Genomic DNA, 17,388 nt, shown 5'->3' with positions numbered 1-17,388 from the left:
AACACTGTTCCTGGAATATTGATGATTTCACCAACCATGCTTGATTTGGAACTTCTTTTTTTGGCTCAGATGATGTGCATTGCCACCTCTGTCAGATGAATTACTATTACTGGAATATCATGTGAAGTACACTGCTAAACATAGTATCACTTCATTACACAGAAGACACGTCTGTGAGCTGCAAATTAGCTGAAGGTGAATATATGTAACATGAACCTATATATTTCCAATTTTGTTATACAAAAAACTATAGATATTTCTCTTACACCACAAAAAGAGTTTACTCCTTTTTTTTTTTTAATTTGGTCCTCCACAAAATGACATCAAATATTTTCTGTGGATGAGATGAAAGCCACTGTGAAAATTCACCTACAGCTTTAGACTTATGAACAAATCTAGTGAATCTAGAGAGAAAATTCTAACATGATTTTGAATTATTTTATCTGAACAAAGGTATCCAGCAGGCCAAGAACTGAATAACTCCCAAATAACTCCCAAATCTTTTTTTTTNGAAGCAAAAAAAGAGAAGAAAAAGAACAAAATTTCTTATCCTCAAGGTGAGGAGAGAACTTTTGTACTATCCCAAACTACAAATGCAAACAAATTCCTTGCTACAGAAATTCTTCAATGGATTGGTCTCCCAAAAAATAAAAGAAACAGATAATGAAAGAAAAGAAAGCAGATGAAATCATAATCTAAACAGGTAATATTGACAGCCTGTTGGTCTGCAGGAATTTCAAAGCATAAGGAATTTCCGCATAGTCTAACACAACAATACAATAGTAAGAAGAGGGAAAAGATCTATTCTAACTGTTCACATTTCCTAAACATCTTTCAAATTAGCTACCACCTGGAACGTGACAGAAACTAGACCTATGAAGGTTACAAGTAGGAAATTGGGCCAATATAAACGTTCCAGTATCTATCCTAAAGGAAAATAACACTCTTCTGTAAGTAACCTATAGGGGCCTTCTCTGACATCCAAATCCTCACTGCAGCATGTAAATATTTTCCTTACTATGATTTAGTATGCTTTTTGTTTATATAGTTTATAGAATTACAAGAAACATGACAACACTAAAGACTAAATTCATGTGGCAACAAATGAGCCAGACTAACCATGTGGCATCGTCCCTTAACTCTGAAGATATATGCTAACTTTGATTATAGAGACAAGAGGTGGAAAAGCACTAACCATTTAATATTTTCCCACATTGTTGTTCTTCCTGACAAAAATAATTTTTGTCCAAAAACTTCATACTACAATTAAATCATGTAACTGTCTTTATGAAGACAATCGAGTAGTATGTATCTCTGGATTTAAAAATTTCTCTCACAAAGAACCATCAGAAATGTTTTCAAGAAATGACAAATGTAGTCCTATAGTATGTAAAAATTCACCACTGTAAAACTAGTAATTGCTCCCACATATATTTACTATTATTTTATCTCTGAAGTACTAATTAGACCAAAGACTCTAAAAGCTGCACCCTTGGCTTCAGAGAAGGTCTGTGTGATGGTACAAGAGCTGGCAGATGCTCAGACTTTGTGAACCTCAGAAAGCAAATATAAAAACCACCTGAAGTGATGAGACACAGTGTGAATATCAATGGAGTGAGAAAGTGTTCTCAGAGACAGCAGAATTACTGTATCTGGGCCACTGTCAGACCTGAGCACTGAAAAAGAGGAATAGGAGAGAAAAAATTTCAGAGACTTTGGCAGAAGCCCAACACGCAAATAAAATGTATTTTTGTATACAACTCTAGGGTGAACAAAGTACAGTTTCATCAGATAAAGATATAGATAGTAAATTGTAATGAAAGTGAAGTGGTTTTCTATTTTAGGAATTGATCAGAGAAATGTTCAAATCTCCCAGACAAGTATTTTCTTTATTCTCTACTAAGGCATTAAATTAACTTAGGCTGCATTTTCTCTTTTTTGTTATAGGAAAATGTTACCTGTACCTATGACATATATATTTACAAGTCACTGAGCTCTACAGATGTGTGCACCATGGGCTGTATCAGATATAATTCTATTACAAAGAGTTYGTATTCAGACTGAAAAAGCAGCTTGTTCATCCACTTGAGTTTTTTAAATTATTAAATTTATTTCTTCATGTATTTTGTGGAAGGACAGTYACAACGCCTATTACATCATCATAGAGCAAAAACCACTAACCAGACACATGATCTGCAGAAAAACAAAACATCACAGGGAAATACAATTCACTGTAAATCTAAGCTTAAAATGCTTATGCTAAAATTACAAATGTCTTAAGATACGGATCTTCTCAGTATTTACCACAGCAAAAAGGCTGCAAATACTAAATGCAAGTATTTAGCATGCTGGCAAATATTGCTCATAAAAACTAGTCTCTATGTCTTATTCCCATTAAAATCAAAAGAAACATGCTTATTGAGTTTGACAGGAACTGTCCCTTACATAGGAAAAGATGACAATTTGTCAGAATAATTGCTGTTCTTTCTTACCTCTTTCAGAGGTAATGACTGTAATTATCTCTTCATTTCCTAGAGAAAACTATTTGGTTCCACTGCAGTAATTACATAAAGTAGGTTTTTGTATCCTTATGTAAAGGAAGTGCTAAGATGTTGTCAAATTTGAGCAAAGTCAATTAAAACGAAAGGTTAGGCGTGAAGTTCAACATAAATGATGAATTCCTTTCTTTTCAGTGTCTGACTCTGAAAAATTGGTTAAATGTTATATCATCAACTCCACACACAGGACTCAATCAAGTGAAGTTTCCATTGCAGTCTTCAGAATAACTTTTGCTAATTTTGCAAGACAGAAAGAAATCATTTTTATGAGACACAATATAATTACTCAACTTTTATCCAGTAAAAACAGGATTTTCAAATTCCTCACTATTTATGCTTTATGAAATACAGAAAAAGAAAAAAGCAATCTGTAAATATTAAAAATTATTGGGAGAAATTTAGTGTTAATGGCGTTAAACGTAGTAATCTATTATATATAGAAATCATACCAAATAATTTAATTCTCATTTAGTTGTCTCATTTAATTAACTATTGAATTATGCAAATAGATAAAAATTAATTTTGTTCCTGTGGCCCCTGAAGCTGCCYAACCACATTCCTATTCAAAGCAGCTCAACATAATAAACCAATCATACCTAAGATGACCACTGTCATATCCGAGCATGTCAGAATCTCTGAAATATTTATTTGCACAACCCTCCGACAGGTAAGAAATTATTTCTGTTTTCTAGTGGTGAACTGAGACACAGTGAAGCCAGAGACCAGACCTGCAAAGAACCCAAGCACTTGATTTCTGTTCACTTCCCAAACTAAGTGCAAATTCAAAACTACAACCTTCAAATCCTCACTGTTAACACTGGACTCAACTAATATCTACAAATACTTCTGTTTCTTTCAAGGTTCTGTAAGTGCCTTGACTGTATCTGCAAGCTAGATAATCAAGACCCAGGCAGAGGACCCAGTCCTCAACAGACAGAGATCAAGGTCTGAATTCAAAAAACTGCCAAATGAGGAAATAGTGAGATGCCATCTCCTCACCCAAATACTCTTTATCAAACAATCTAATGAGAAGGATGTAGGAAACCTAGCTCTTATTTTGTTTTTTGTCTGAAAGGATTCAACTCATACCTCGCACAGCCAGGTAGAGTCCTACATACTAGCACGTAAGCGAGAAGAGAGCTCCCAATTTTTAGCATCGAACAGATCCAAGTATCTTGAATTATGTTAAGAACACATAAGACAGAATATGAGTGTGAGTTATATGTGATCAAAACATGTACTGGAATAAATGAAGATGTATCACTGTATACTTACATATTTTGTACGAAACAGCTGCAATACACACATGTCTATTTAAGAAAGGAATCTAACTGAAAGACTCCCTCTTCCCAAATGAGTGCCTTAGCTACAGGAGTACACTTCTACTTAATTAGTTCTAGTTCAGTGGAACAGCCTCAATACGACAAATTGGGGGAAATAAGCTTTCAGGTGTCTTATCTCCAGTAAACCTATCTCTGGAGCATTACTGATGGGAAAAAAATACTTACGAATTTCAAACAACAAAAGGGAGATAGCAGCTTTCCCCTGAGATCTACCTGTCTTTATTTGTGCAGCATCTGTAAAATTTTATCGCTATTCTGAATGGACAACTTATGTTACTTATGTCACAACATCATATGAGAAAAAGAAACTTTGCAACTAGACTCAGGCTCACACGATCACTACACTAGAAGTGCAGGATTGCCACACAGCAAGCACTGATCTTTCTTATCTACATCAGTGACTTTGTCATATGCAAGCACTGAGAAACAAAGGCTTACCATTCCCACACCACAAACCGTTCCATCAGCCAAAGGCATGTGCTGAGTTCGACAACCCTTGTGAATTCCTTCTGTGCTTGTGCACCATAAGCGTTTGCATTGTTTCTGAAAAAAAAAACAACTGTACTTGTAATACTGTTTCAGGCAATGATTGGGATATTTGTATTGTTTTTCCTCACACTTTTGGTTATAATTTTTGCTACTGTTTTTCACAGGTAGAACTATATAAAAACAGAAAAAGGGATTTTGTGTAAGGGCAGACAGTAAAGAGGAGTATTTTGAAACTAATCTGATTAAAAATAGTAGAAAACTTCATTTCCTAACTTAGTAGATAGCTTAGACAATAAAAGTGGATAATAAAAAAGCAAATAAGGGATTACAGTTGTTATTATGTAGTGCAAAATTTGAATGCAATCCTCAGATAAAGGTACTAACTAGAATTATTTTTTAAAAATAGGCTGCCTAAAGAACTAAATGAAAGATTCCTTTTCAAATTGTTAGAAAAAAATCTTAATGGACAAATCAACCCTTATGTATTACAAATATTATAAAGTAGTGCTCAGTACAACATCTTCAAATTTTAGAACCTGCTATACTTTTTATATTATTCCCATAAATCCTGACTCCTCCTAAACAGAACTTCGCCTCAGCTCATTTAACTCTGAGTCTGATCATAAACTCCCTCCTCTAAACAGCTCCAACAAGCCATGCAATGATTGTTCTACAAGTAGGTCCAAAATCTGTGTGACATCTTGTTAGTAATGAATGAAGTCATGATATTGTATTTTTTATAGTATTGACATACAGGCCCCATTCAGTTTTCGATTGTTTAATTTACACCATTCTGTACACAGTTTTCTTTCCAGATCCTAATTTCACTTGAAAGAAAGTTTGGGTTGTTTAAATATACAAAACATACATTCTAACAGGGATGAGAAATATGTTCTAACTCTTTTGACAAAGTAGAAATAATCTATACTTTGGAGCAAATATTTACACCAAATATTGGAATTAATATATTGATTTTGAAGTCATAACTTGTAGAAAAGCACTCTTAAGAAAGCAAGTAAAAACGAGCTGCAATCTTACATTGTAGTTGTAATGTTAAAATTAACAATTGTAAAAACTACCGAAACAGTAATGATTTCTTTTCTGCTGATGCAGGAAGCCTTAATTTATACAGTTACAGATTTTTAAAGGAATCATAACCATATTTACAGATGTGTAAATCAAAGTTAATTCATCCTCCTACAAAATTAACTAAAAAGTTAATTTTATGTATTTCTAGTATATGGAGCTGTAAGTCTTCCATTGAAGTTTTTCCTCTTCAGCAGGATGGAATCTGAACTTTGACATACACTAGGATAAAATTATTCCTAAAAATGGATTTCCTCAGATTTCATTACAAAGCCTACCTTTCAGCAATTGTTTAGTACCTATTAAGCATRACTTTGTGCCTTGTTCACCTACCAGATAAGGGCATACTTGTGACCCAAGACCAAACATAAGTTCACACTGCTTATTGACATCATACATTGATCCAGGTAGCTGAGAAGAAAGATCATATATTCTTCCACTCGGTTTGTCTAGGAGACATTCACCATAACCAGTACTATTGTAAAAACAGGAACAAAATGTGAATTAATCACTCCTAATTGATTCACTGGGGGCCAAATCACAAAACATTTTCACATGCATGTCTCAATGAAGTTAGTTATGGGTTTGCATGAACATTATGTCTTAATTCCTTCCCATAAGAAGTTTTTAATTAAGTAAAAAATAAATAAACTAGGCCATTGTTTTTYCCTCCAAATACGTTTTTTCAGCATTCTTTCTATACCTCTTCTGCAAATTGTTTCTTTTAACCAGAATTCTTCATTCACAATGCTTCCAAAAGGCTTTGCTGAAGATATCTATTTTGCCCTACTAATATCAGAGTGAAGAGTTCTTCAATACTCAAGGCCACAATATTAAAAAAAATATATGTCCTTAGCTTTACATATTGAGTGTAACTGTGCGTACTGAAATCATGGAAGTACTCGTTATCCAATGAGTTAAACGTGCTTATGTTTCTGGAAGACTGAAGCCCTACAAATCAATGGTTAAAGATAATAACAACAGAAAACGAGATATTTAAGCAATACTTCTAAAATACTTTTCAGAAAGACATTATACTGATACTTACTCAAGAAATTCAGTGATATATTTTTGACTGCATTTTGACCAGGTCCATGGACTCGTATGGTAATTTAAAGTTGGAGCCATCACATGGTATTGATGTTTAATTCCAGCTTCTTTACATTTAAAACTGTCATCATGAGGCACATTAAATCTAAAAGGCAAAATAAACAAACTCCAAAACAAGTTCAGTAATAGTTAATTTAAACTCCTTTTTGTTGTAGCAATAAATGCCCAAGTTTTGAATTTGAAAATGCCTTACAAATCATAATTATCTGACATTATGGCATGAAATACCTTAGAAATGCCTTACAAAAATTCCACCCTGATCCAAAATTCTCCATATAATCCATAGAATGCTAGGCAAAGTAAGAATTTTCCAATTAAATAATTCAACTTGCCAGGAAAATTCTAGTCTTTTGGTGATAAGCCACTTTAGATAAGCATCTCATCTACTGAACTGCACACTAGACTGTCCATAACATATTAATCAATTATTCACATCTCAGCTCCAACTTTTCAATAACAAACCACACTGAGTATATCAACATCTTATTTATATAATTGACATATTGCCATATTTTGTATCTCAGTTTAAGTACTATGACTAATGGCATGTATTGAAATGAACTTCCAGGCACAGAAAAATCAACAAACTAGCTACTAAGCTCTGTAACGCCATCATCATCTATGCTGTGGCATGCCTCATGGAGCTACAACATAGCACCTTTCTGGCACCTCTGATGAGGTATGCACCATAAAATAAAATGCTGTCATAGCCTCTTATTTTTCTATGTAAAATATTTCTCTTTGTGTTATTCTATTGTATACTGAAAGCATCAAATAGAAGGAAGAATATTTCTGTGTTATATCAACCACTGTCTTTTCTTAAARTTAAATTCCTATTAGGTATAGAATGAAATTGGATCTGATGAGACTATGCTGCACATCTGCGATACCTTCCCGGTCTTCCAACTAGTTCATACGATGGAAGGATGGAATACAGTTCTATGGCCAGTATCTCCCATAGTTCAGGTGAGCAACTGGGTAAGCTATATGGATCCATGGCTTCTTTATCTCTAGATGGTGGGCAGAACTTGCTCAATGCAAGGGRTAAAAGTAACGACTCTTCTAGAAGGACACAGCAGACTGCTCCCTCTTAGAAGCAAAGAGCGTATTACTGGAAATTGATCATATTCAAAAGAAAACCAAAACATTTACCTGTTGGCAAATAGGTACTTACACATGTCCAAGTTCATGTGCTATAGTAAAAGCAGCACTTAATCCATTTTCTTCACTTATAGAACAGCTGCGTAGTGGATCACACATTGTACCTAGCTCTGCTAAACCTGCAAAATTGAACTTTTATATAAAAGCTTAATAGAACAAGGTTTCATGTAGAAGGAGTGACTCCATAAATGAACACTATGGCATATGTGTTAAAAGTCATGCCTAAACTATGCAGCCAAACCAACAATCACCTGCCATAAAACTACATGTCAGGACAGAAAAGCATGGCAAAGTTCATTTTTTTGTCCATCTCACTTTTTTGCATCTACTTTCTGGTTTTTGCCCAACTACAATGAAATTCTCTTASAAGTTTTATAAGTAAAATCATATTGATTAAAAAAGAGTAACTCACCAAGAGTATCACACTTCTCTCTAGCTCTGCAGATATCTTCCCTTGAAGGAAAAGATTTATTTTAAAATAATATGTCAAGTAAAAATAACATATTAAAATTATTTCAGTGTTGCTACATTAGTTACAGCAATTGAGAATCTGATCCTCAATTTTTACTCTTACAGTCCATTCAAAGCATTAACATTCTTGTGAAAGAAGTAATTTAAATTCACTAGATTAAACTCACAGTATTCTTGTCTAGTTTGCAAAGAGTAACAACTCAAACACTATACTGTTTCCCCACAATGCTCAAAAAATAGATCAAATACAGAATGCTGCTGAAAAATGTACAATTTCAGTACAGTTGGAACTACCTTATGTAGGCATCCATCTGCTAAAATAATGATGTAAAATTCAGGATAAACGTCAAACCATTTTAAGTGCTGGCGAACATCTGATTTGAACACCAGGAAAAAAAAAATAAGAGCAGCAAGAGAGAGTATGTATTTCAGTGACTGAAAATCAGAACCTCCCCTGAGGAAAGCAGACTGCAAGAATCCATTATGTTCAGTACAATACCATGTTGCTGCTATGTAGACAATAACTTCACTTGCCTTTTAGCAATTTAATTTTCATTATCATGAATGAAAGCTTGATCAAATGGTTAGCTACCAACATGGTATTATCAGAGTTACTACTCATGCACTGGTAATCTGTGGTTTGGGGGGAGTGTAAGATATTCTTTATTTTTCTTTTATTTTTCCTTTTTTATTATATGAATAGTATCAGTGGAATGGTTAAACATAATGATGTCAATAGGAAACTGAATCAATTGTCTCACGTCACTGAACAATTCTGGCTATTTCAAATACTGTACCTAGTGATAAGAACAGCAGTATCATGATGAGAAGGGTGAGCATCATCCAAAATGTTTTGTGCTTGCTGCCATAAGCAAAAATTACGAAGAGTGGTAGCTGCATTAAAAGTGATAGCTGGTCCTTCCTAAGCAAGAAATGGCCAAGAAACAAAAAAGGGTTGTAATATTTATGCACTTGCACTTGTTATTTTATCATTTTTGCCCCAGATCTGCAAAATGATCAGTGTGAGTGCAAAGGAAGTTAGACTCTACCCAAGAGTTCACTCATGCAGATTTGTTTGTAGTATCAGGATCTTAATTAAGTTAAAAGTCACTGGTCATCAGAATCATTATTTTTAATCAATATATATAAGCATGCATCATGTGTTAGATACAGAAAAATAGGGTGGTAAGACATTTAGGATAAATAAAAAAAAACAAGTATTTGAAAAATGTATACTTGTTACAATCTTAATAATTACAGCTGCTTTGGCTGAAAACTTCATCAAAACTCTCTATTAAAAGTCACTATTTCCCTGTCACATTTGCATGAGTATAATCCTACTTTAGAGAGTTATGTACAAGCTTTAAGCCCATTCAGGTCAACAACAGGTCCTAACAGAGAAATGGGGAAATATATCCATTAAATAAAGGATCTGCAGTTAACCTCTGTACACATTAATTAAATCTGCATTGTGCTACCACCACATTTATTCTTTTTAAACATATATATATATATATATATATATATATATACGGTCAAAGAAAAGAATTTATTTAAAAATAAAGTATTTTAGGTTTTTTGAATTACAATGAAAATTTACACATAAGAAGTAATCTTAATATTTATTTTTCCTACCTGTTCATTGTGAATTACAATTAACTTTACAATAACTATATTTATAAGATTTCCAATACTTGAATCTTTATAGATTGCTGCAACCTAAAGAGAAAAAAGCCAGAGGATTAGAATATTAAATTAATCTGACAAGCCTTATTTCATTTTGACATATAAACAAGCTGCTATACAACAGATGCCTCATGCATTCATCTGCACCTTTCTACCCAATAGTATGGTGATAAATCCAAAGAAGTTGCCAAGTTCTAAAATAAGATGGTGCCTCAAAACAGCTCACATGTACTGCATGCACAAAGGTCAGAAAATGTGCAAATGATGTTATTAAAATCCACTCTCCGTAAGAAAACTTGCTATTCTGTGATAGCTTCCTAAATGCAAAAAATGCAGTCTTTTTAAAATTCAGAGGTATAATTTTATATTCATTTCCAAACACTTAGACACCATGTTGATAAGCTTAATGCAGTAAGTATATGCATTATACACTGTAAACAATATAGTTTATTCATAAAATAACCAAGACAACAAGACTAATGTCAGTGGGACTACCACAGACAGTCTGGACATAAGCTGTTTCATGTGGATGATCTGTAGAATCAAGACTCAACATATTAGTGTCAGAAAACAACTATGAACTAATGGAAGTTTCGTCTTATATTTTAAGGGAAGCCGGACTGAGTTCTAAACCTGTGTTGAAAACCTACCTGACACATTGTACAAAGGTTTATTTCCTCACTTGTAAAACTCGTATTTATATATCAAACAGACATTTTTATATAAATCTTACTGCCAGGCAGAAAAAATCATGAGTCAAATCCACAGACCAAAGCAGAACCATTTTGAAAGTTATGCTTCATAAAGGCAGTTAAAAAGTTTATTCACTTTCCATAATGGCAGCTTCAGATGTCATGCCCATACAGGCTCGTGCTAATCTTACGGTCTGCAGGGCTACAAAAGGAACAGGATGAAGGAACTGATTCAGCTGAAAAGCTTTTTTTTTAAAATCACATTGATGCTGATCAACATGATCTCACTCATGATGCAGCCACTCAGGCACAAGTGCTGGCAAAGGGAAAGATGCTGAAGAACAGACTTCTCTCGGAGGTAACCTACATTTGAGCAAGCTCAAACTGTTTGTCAAACCACTGCCTTGCTGTGTACGCATCCCATGCACTCTGCAAGAAGAAGCTTATTCTGAGGACTGACTCTCCTACCACTCAAGCTGATATAACAGCTACTTAGAATGCAGYCAGATAATATGTTATGCCATAAACTTATATAAGAGGATGACTTGCAGATAATGTTAACAAAAAGATCTTTATCGAGCAGATAACAAACCATACTGTTTTGTGCCTAGACTAYATTACTGAAACAAGCATTGCTATTGAAATACAGTAAACCTTCCAATTAACTTTGTAAATCAGTCTAGCTAAGAATTCTTGTTTTGGAACAGAATGTTCTGAAATTCAAGGAACAGCTGCATTTCACTGGCTGTCGGGTAGACAGAATGCAGCTAGCTCATCCGAGATAGTAACACTGGACACAGTCAATGAACAGATACATGATCTGTCCAGTTCTACAACAGTATGTATCAGGTAAAACAGGCCAAGGGATTGAAGACTTCTTGAGAGGTTGACTAAATTCAGGTAGCACAAAATAATACCACAAGTTTCTAAACTGGGATTATTACAATCTTCAGTGTAGAAATTTCCCTCAGTTTCTTAAAGACCTCTAGTATCATAGCATATGAGGGAAAGACTGAGTTCTGGCCCTGAGTGACCAAAAGAAGCTGGGTAAGGAGTCCATGCTGGAGCTTTCTTAGGATTTAAACTTAGCATTTTTTGTTCTCATTTATTATTATTGCTTTAGCTGATGGACTTTCCCGAACATTCCTAATAATTAATTTCCTAATAATAGGTCCTTGAAAAATCTGTTATTGTTGTCGGAGTGCTGTCAGTTGAGGCCATCTATTAAAAAAATCTATAAATATAAAAGATACAAACCTACAAACACAAAGCTTGGTCAGGTGGCCTCCTCCCTGCCTTTTGACACAATGCACACTTAAAATGTTTGAGTAAATTCTTCAAAAGCAGATGTGTGAGTGTGAGGGACTGAAGTAAGTTGCTCGTATCTCAGAAGAAATGGATCATCAGGTTGAATAAATGTGAGAGAGAATACCTCATTGCACACCTGAAAAGCATCTCTCCTTCAGGATGTGCAGGAGAAAATCTGCTACAGGACCTTCAACATCATATCCATGCAACATCTGCTGAGTAGATGCACCGAGTTATCTACTGGCTATCTCTGTCTGGAGCACAGGTGAAGTCTGAAATCACGTCATTTAGATGCCTGAGGCCAGTAGTTCTTGACAGGATCTGAAGCATACTCTCTCTCATATCGGAGACAGGTAAGATCCTGCTAAACGTAAAAGCTAACACTGCTCTCATTAACCTTGTGTTTGAGTCAAAGTATGGATCCTGTGTCTTGTGGGCACGTCATGACGTCCAAATATTTAGTTATTACTACCACTGCTTTAGAAAGATCAAAGATCAAAACCCTCYACTGCTAATGAGATGTTCCTACCAGTGATATAGGGTATTTTCTACAGGCTGGATGAGTGCCATGTATAAAGAAAAAATCCAGAGTAATTGAAAACCACAAAGCAATCTTGAAGATTTACCTAGGGAATTGTGTAGGCTAAAATAATCAGCTGAGACTTGAATGACAGATTAATGCAATGAGGTATCAAAGGTCTGGCATACCACATTCTTTCTTATTTTTAGTGAAAAAAGTAATGGGATAAGTGCTCTCTGCTTTTGTATTCTAAGGACACCTCTTCCAATGCTCATTTATCTGAACAGTAAATTGCAAGAAATTACTTATTCATGAAAAAGGATGATAAAATGGGAAAGGAATTTGACAAGATACACCATTCCTTTACAATTTCCAGATCCACTTGCTTTATAGTGATCTAAATGCAGACTTCACAGAAGTAGTAGGTGATAGCCAAGATAAAAGAAAATTACTTTCAAGGAATTTTAAGACTGTTGATAACAGCATCCACATCACAGAATATGATTCAGACTGCACAGCAACATAAAAAAGGAAAAAAAGATGAAGCTAGATCAGTAAGGATCACGTGTGATTTCCATGAAATTCCCAAGGATCTCCATCATCTTTGAAAAGTCATGGAGAACTGGAGAGGTGCCTGAGGACTGGAAGAAAGTCGGTGTCACTCCAGTCTTAAAAAAGGGCAAGAAGGAGGACCCAGGCAACTATAGGCCAGCCTCACCTCCATCCCTGGAAAGGTGATGGAACAGCTCATTCCGGATATCATCTCCGGACATATGGAGGAAAAGAAGGTGATCAGGAATAGCCAGCMTGGATTCACCAAGGGGAAATCCTGCTTAACCAATCTGATAGCTTTCTATGATGGAATGACTGGCTGGGTAAATGAGGGGAGAGCAGTGGACATTGTGTACCTTGACTTCAGCAAGGCTTTTGACGCTGTCTCCCATAACATCCTCCTAGAGAAGCTCAGGAAGTGTGGGTTAGACAAGTGGACAGTGAGGTGGATTGAGAACTGGCTGAAAGGCAGAGCTCAGAGGGTCGTCATCAGTGGCACAGAGTCTAGTTAGAGGCCTGTGGCTAGGGGCGTCCCCCAGGGCTCAGTACTGGGGCCCATCCTGTTCAACTTATTCATCAATGACCTAGATGAGGGGACAGAGTGCCTTCTCAGCAAGTCTGTGGATGATACCAAGCTGGGAGGAGTGGCTGACACACCTGAGGGCTGTGCTGCCATACAGAGAGACCAGGACAGGCTGGAGAGCTGGGYGGAGAGGAACCTCMTGAGGTTCAACAAGGGCAAGTGCAGGGTCCTGCGCCTAGGGAGAAACAACCCTAGGCACCAGGACAAGCTGGGGGCTGACCTRCTGGAGAGCAGCTCTGCAGAGGAAGACCTGGGAGTCCTGGTGGATGACAAGTTGACCAYRAGCCAGCAATGTGCCCTTGTGGCCAAGAAAGCCAATGGTATCCTGGGCTGCATTARGMRGAGTGTTGCCAGCAGGTSGAGGGAGGTGATCCTGCCCCTCTACTCAGCCCTGGGGAGGCCTCATCTCGAGTACTGTGTCCAGTTCTGGGCTCCACACTACAAGAGAGACATGGAGCTACTGGGGAGAGTCCAGTGTAGGGCTACAAAGATGATCAGAGGGCTGGAGCATCTGCCCTATGAGGAATGGCTGTGAGAGCTGGGCCTCTTTAGCCTGGGGAAGAGAAGACTGGGGGGGGGGTCTTATCAATGTGTACCAGTACCTGAAGGGAGGGTGTCAAGGGGACGGGGACAAACTCTTTTCAGTTGTCCCATGTGACAGGACAAGAGGCAATGGGCAGAAACTGGAGCACAGGAAGTTCCTCCTGACCGTGAGGGGGAATTTCTTCACTGTGAGAGTGACGGAGCACTGGCACAGGCTGGCCAGAGAGGTTGTGGAGTCTCCTTCTCTGGAGATATTCAAGGCCCACCGGGATGCAACCCTGTCTAACATGCTCTAGGTCACCCTGCTGAGCRGGGAGGTTGGACTAGATGACCGCCAGAGGTCCCTTCCAACTTTACTGATTCTATGATTCTATTACTCTATTAAAGTCAAGTTTTCTCATTACCACAGCTGTGGCCGGGTGGAGGAAGCAGCTTAGGCACAACAACATTTAGATTCTCTTGATGTCGCTCCTGTAACTGGCCATCAAGCTGAGACTGAATTGTGACAAAGTGCCATACTGAGAAAAGAAATGAGGTAATAACCAATCACATCTGGAGACTGGAAGATAAGCAGGTGATAGATCAAATAGAATTTTCTTCAGCTCTTTTTCTCTAGCTATTGCAATACAAGACTTCTTTTTTTTTTCCTCGTCTGCTAAGTGCAACCATGGTACCAGGGGAATAAAACATTCAAATCCCTTGAAGGAAACATGATATCACTTCTTAGCTCACATGTCTTTTGCAACCTCCAACAATCTCTTATTTATCACAGTAGTGCTGAAAGGATATGAAATATCTAGGATCTGGGAAATTTCTCCTTCACCTCTTTCACAGGCATATCCTGATTCTGTCATATATTTTGTAAGACCCTAGAATTGTCTGAAGTTATGAGATAAAGAAGTCGTCGTAACATTTATTGATTTACTGAGGGAGAATGAGAAAAAGCTGTGTTTTTATTTCTGCTGGTGTTACTCTGTATCTGTTCCATTCTTCGGTCTTTACTGTACAGAGCTGCCTTTTTCATCAGAAGAACTTAGTACCAGTAGAGACCCCTCATGCAAGCGTGCATTAATACACACCTTAGAGTTATCATTTTTTCTGTGAGCTTTAGGTCATCTCCTGTAATCAAAGTTCTCTCCAATCTACCATCCTCTGAGTTAATCAAATTCAGTTTCCAGATGATTCCCTATTGTGTTTTGATGGAGACAGAAAGAAAGAATATGCCCCTTTTAAAGACTGAGTCACCCTTTCACAGGAATGCCTGGGATCTTCCTTATCACTAGCTTGCAGACTGAGAGAGCTGTGAAGATATCCCTTTGACATTGCAATAACTTGGTGAATGGTGACTTAGTTATCACCATCATCAGTCTCTTGATGAAAATACAGGCCAAGGCTATAATCAGATCACATCAAATGGCAGTGTGTACGGCTCAGATGTCAAAGCATCTTGCTTTATCCTTCCTTTCAGTATCTGAAAGAAACTTCATGAAAAGACCAGTCCCAAAGAACAACCATAGTTAGGCTTCTCTAGCCATTAGAAGGTACTCAGAAAGACATATGAGCGTTGCTTGGCAAAATGTCTACTTCCTACATGTCAGTCCCAACTGGCTAATCCCACATCCTTACTAATCATTAAAACAGTAAGGAGACTTCACTTTAGAGGCAGTCCTCGAATGCTGAACTACTATGGAGAAAGTCACAGTTATTAGCCTAATCATGAAGTCTCTAACAAAAAACTAGCTAACAATAGTAGTAAATAGCACTAGCAACAGTGAAGTGTAAAGATGGGCAAATATATACCTGCCTATCTACTGCAAAATTTCCATCTCTGTATTAGCTTGTGGAACTCAAGATGTAGTGTGGTATAGGGCATTAGTACATTCAATACACAGGCACGCTAGGGCTGCAATATCTGTAAGGACAGTCACAATAAAAAAGTAAGCTTTTTAAAAATACATATAGACATTCATATGTCAAGAAAAGCAACAAGTATAGCTCAGAGAATATTAGATAAATGATACTTTGAGATTAACTGTTTCCAACTTTGTATATTAATTGTATAATCAAATAGCCATTTTCAAAGAAATATTTAATCATGCCTTAAAGAGTACAAGATCATCTATCCTGTGGTGCTTACATATACAGAGAAGGAAAATGATAAAGTATAGGGCTTAAGCAAGAAAAATGGCTTTATACCAGCTCTGTAGATTTCATCCAATGTGAGATAGAAACTATTGAACATTAATACAGCATTAGTAGAAATGCACCATTCAGAATGGATAGAAAGAGTGAAATACACAATTAGTAGTCTTTAAGTAGCTGGATACAAGGATGCAAATAAGCAATACACTCTTCCAAAAAATTCTGAATTTAAAAATTCTTTTCACAGGCCACTCACACAGAAGAAATATGATTAACTGAAAAATCATTTGAATTTACTGCCTATTTTTAAAATTATGACTATATGGCAGCACCAATAACATCAAATGTTCCTAAATGCTAGTATGCATCCAGACATTTTTCCAGAGTGTTACACAGAAATGAAACATTACATTTGCACATTTTTTGCCACTCAGACCTATTACTCACTGCCTTGCATTTTACATCTTGGTAAATTACAGTAGCCATAAAATGTTACTAAAATGACAGTAACTATTTCAAGCTACTTCAGTGGTAGCTTGATTTGCATGAATCCAAAAGACTACAAAAAGAAGAAAACAATGGAGAGTCAGAGCCTTTTATGTGCAACTCACATTAGAAACTTAACTTGATGAAAATTAAAATGACACTTTTTAATATAATTTTATAACATTATTATTTTACCATTGTTTAATATCATTTTATGATGGCACAGTCCCACTGCAAGTTCAATGATCTAAACTGATGCCTTCTCAACCCTATCCTTGACTGCACAGCTGGCTCCCTCCCATGCTGCAGCTCCAGCACTCATGTGACTAGGCAGTCAGCCAAGTTCAGGAACTGAGCTGTCTGAGACAGTTATACCATAGGTGGTGTTACATGTCAATTTTTCTTCCCAGCAATGCTAGATTAAATCCTTGCTGTGAATAGACTTAGAATAYACTAATAAATTTAATACCAGTAGAACTATATAAATAGCAAATTTCTTAAAAAATTCAGTAAGCAGGTCCCCAATACCCAAAACAAGGACAGTGCCACAAAATATATTGAGAAACCAAATCTGAAGAGCCTTTGGTGTTACCACAGTAACTAACCTCCAGTCTTTTAAGGAAGGAAAGAATTACCAGACAAATTAGAAGGTTTTTTT

At 36.4% G+C, this 17,388-nt stretch overlaps 1 protein-coding gene across 1 annotated transcript in view; it reads right to left on the bottom strand.

Moving 5' to 3' along the window:
* The window catches only part of ADAMTS20 (ADAM metallopeptidase with thrombospondin type 1 motif 20), a 116,084-nt gene that overhangs the window by 69,229 nt on the left and 29,467 nt on the right, over positions 1-17,388 (bottom strand). The window contains exons 5-11 of the mRNA XM_085318544.1: positions 9,854-9,937; positions 9,016-9,140; positions 8,160-8,200; positions 7,761-7,866; positions 6,525-6,671; positions 5,810-5,951; positions 4,340-4,444 (exon numbers count right to left, since the gene is read on the bottom strand). Of these exons, the coding sequence (XP_085174670.1) occupies positions 4,340-4,444; positions 5,810-5,951; positions 6,525-6,671; positions 7,761-7,866; positions 8,160-8,200; positions 9,016-9,140; positions 9,854-9,937 (750 nt within the window). The remainder of the gene's footprint in view (positions 1-4,339; positions 4,445-5,809; positions 5,952-6,524; positions 6,672-7,760; positions 7,867-8,159; positions 8,201-9,015; positions 9,141-9,853; positions 9,938-17,388) is intronic.

This window comes from Rhea americana, unplaced genomic scaffold (genome assembly GCF_003343005.1).
Source record: "Rhea americana isolate MKP2758 unplaced genomic scaffold, rheAme1 scaffold_54, whole genome shotgun sequence".
In the NCBI taxonomy this organism is placed as follows: Eukaryota; Metazoa; Chordata; class Aves; order Rheiformes; family Rheidae; genus Rhea; species Rhea americana.
This window is presented reverse-complemented; position numbering and strand designations above follow the sequence as displayed.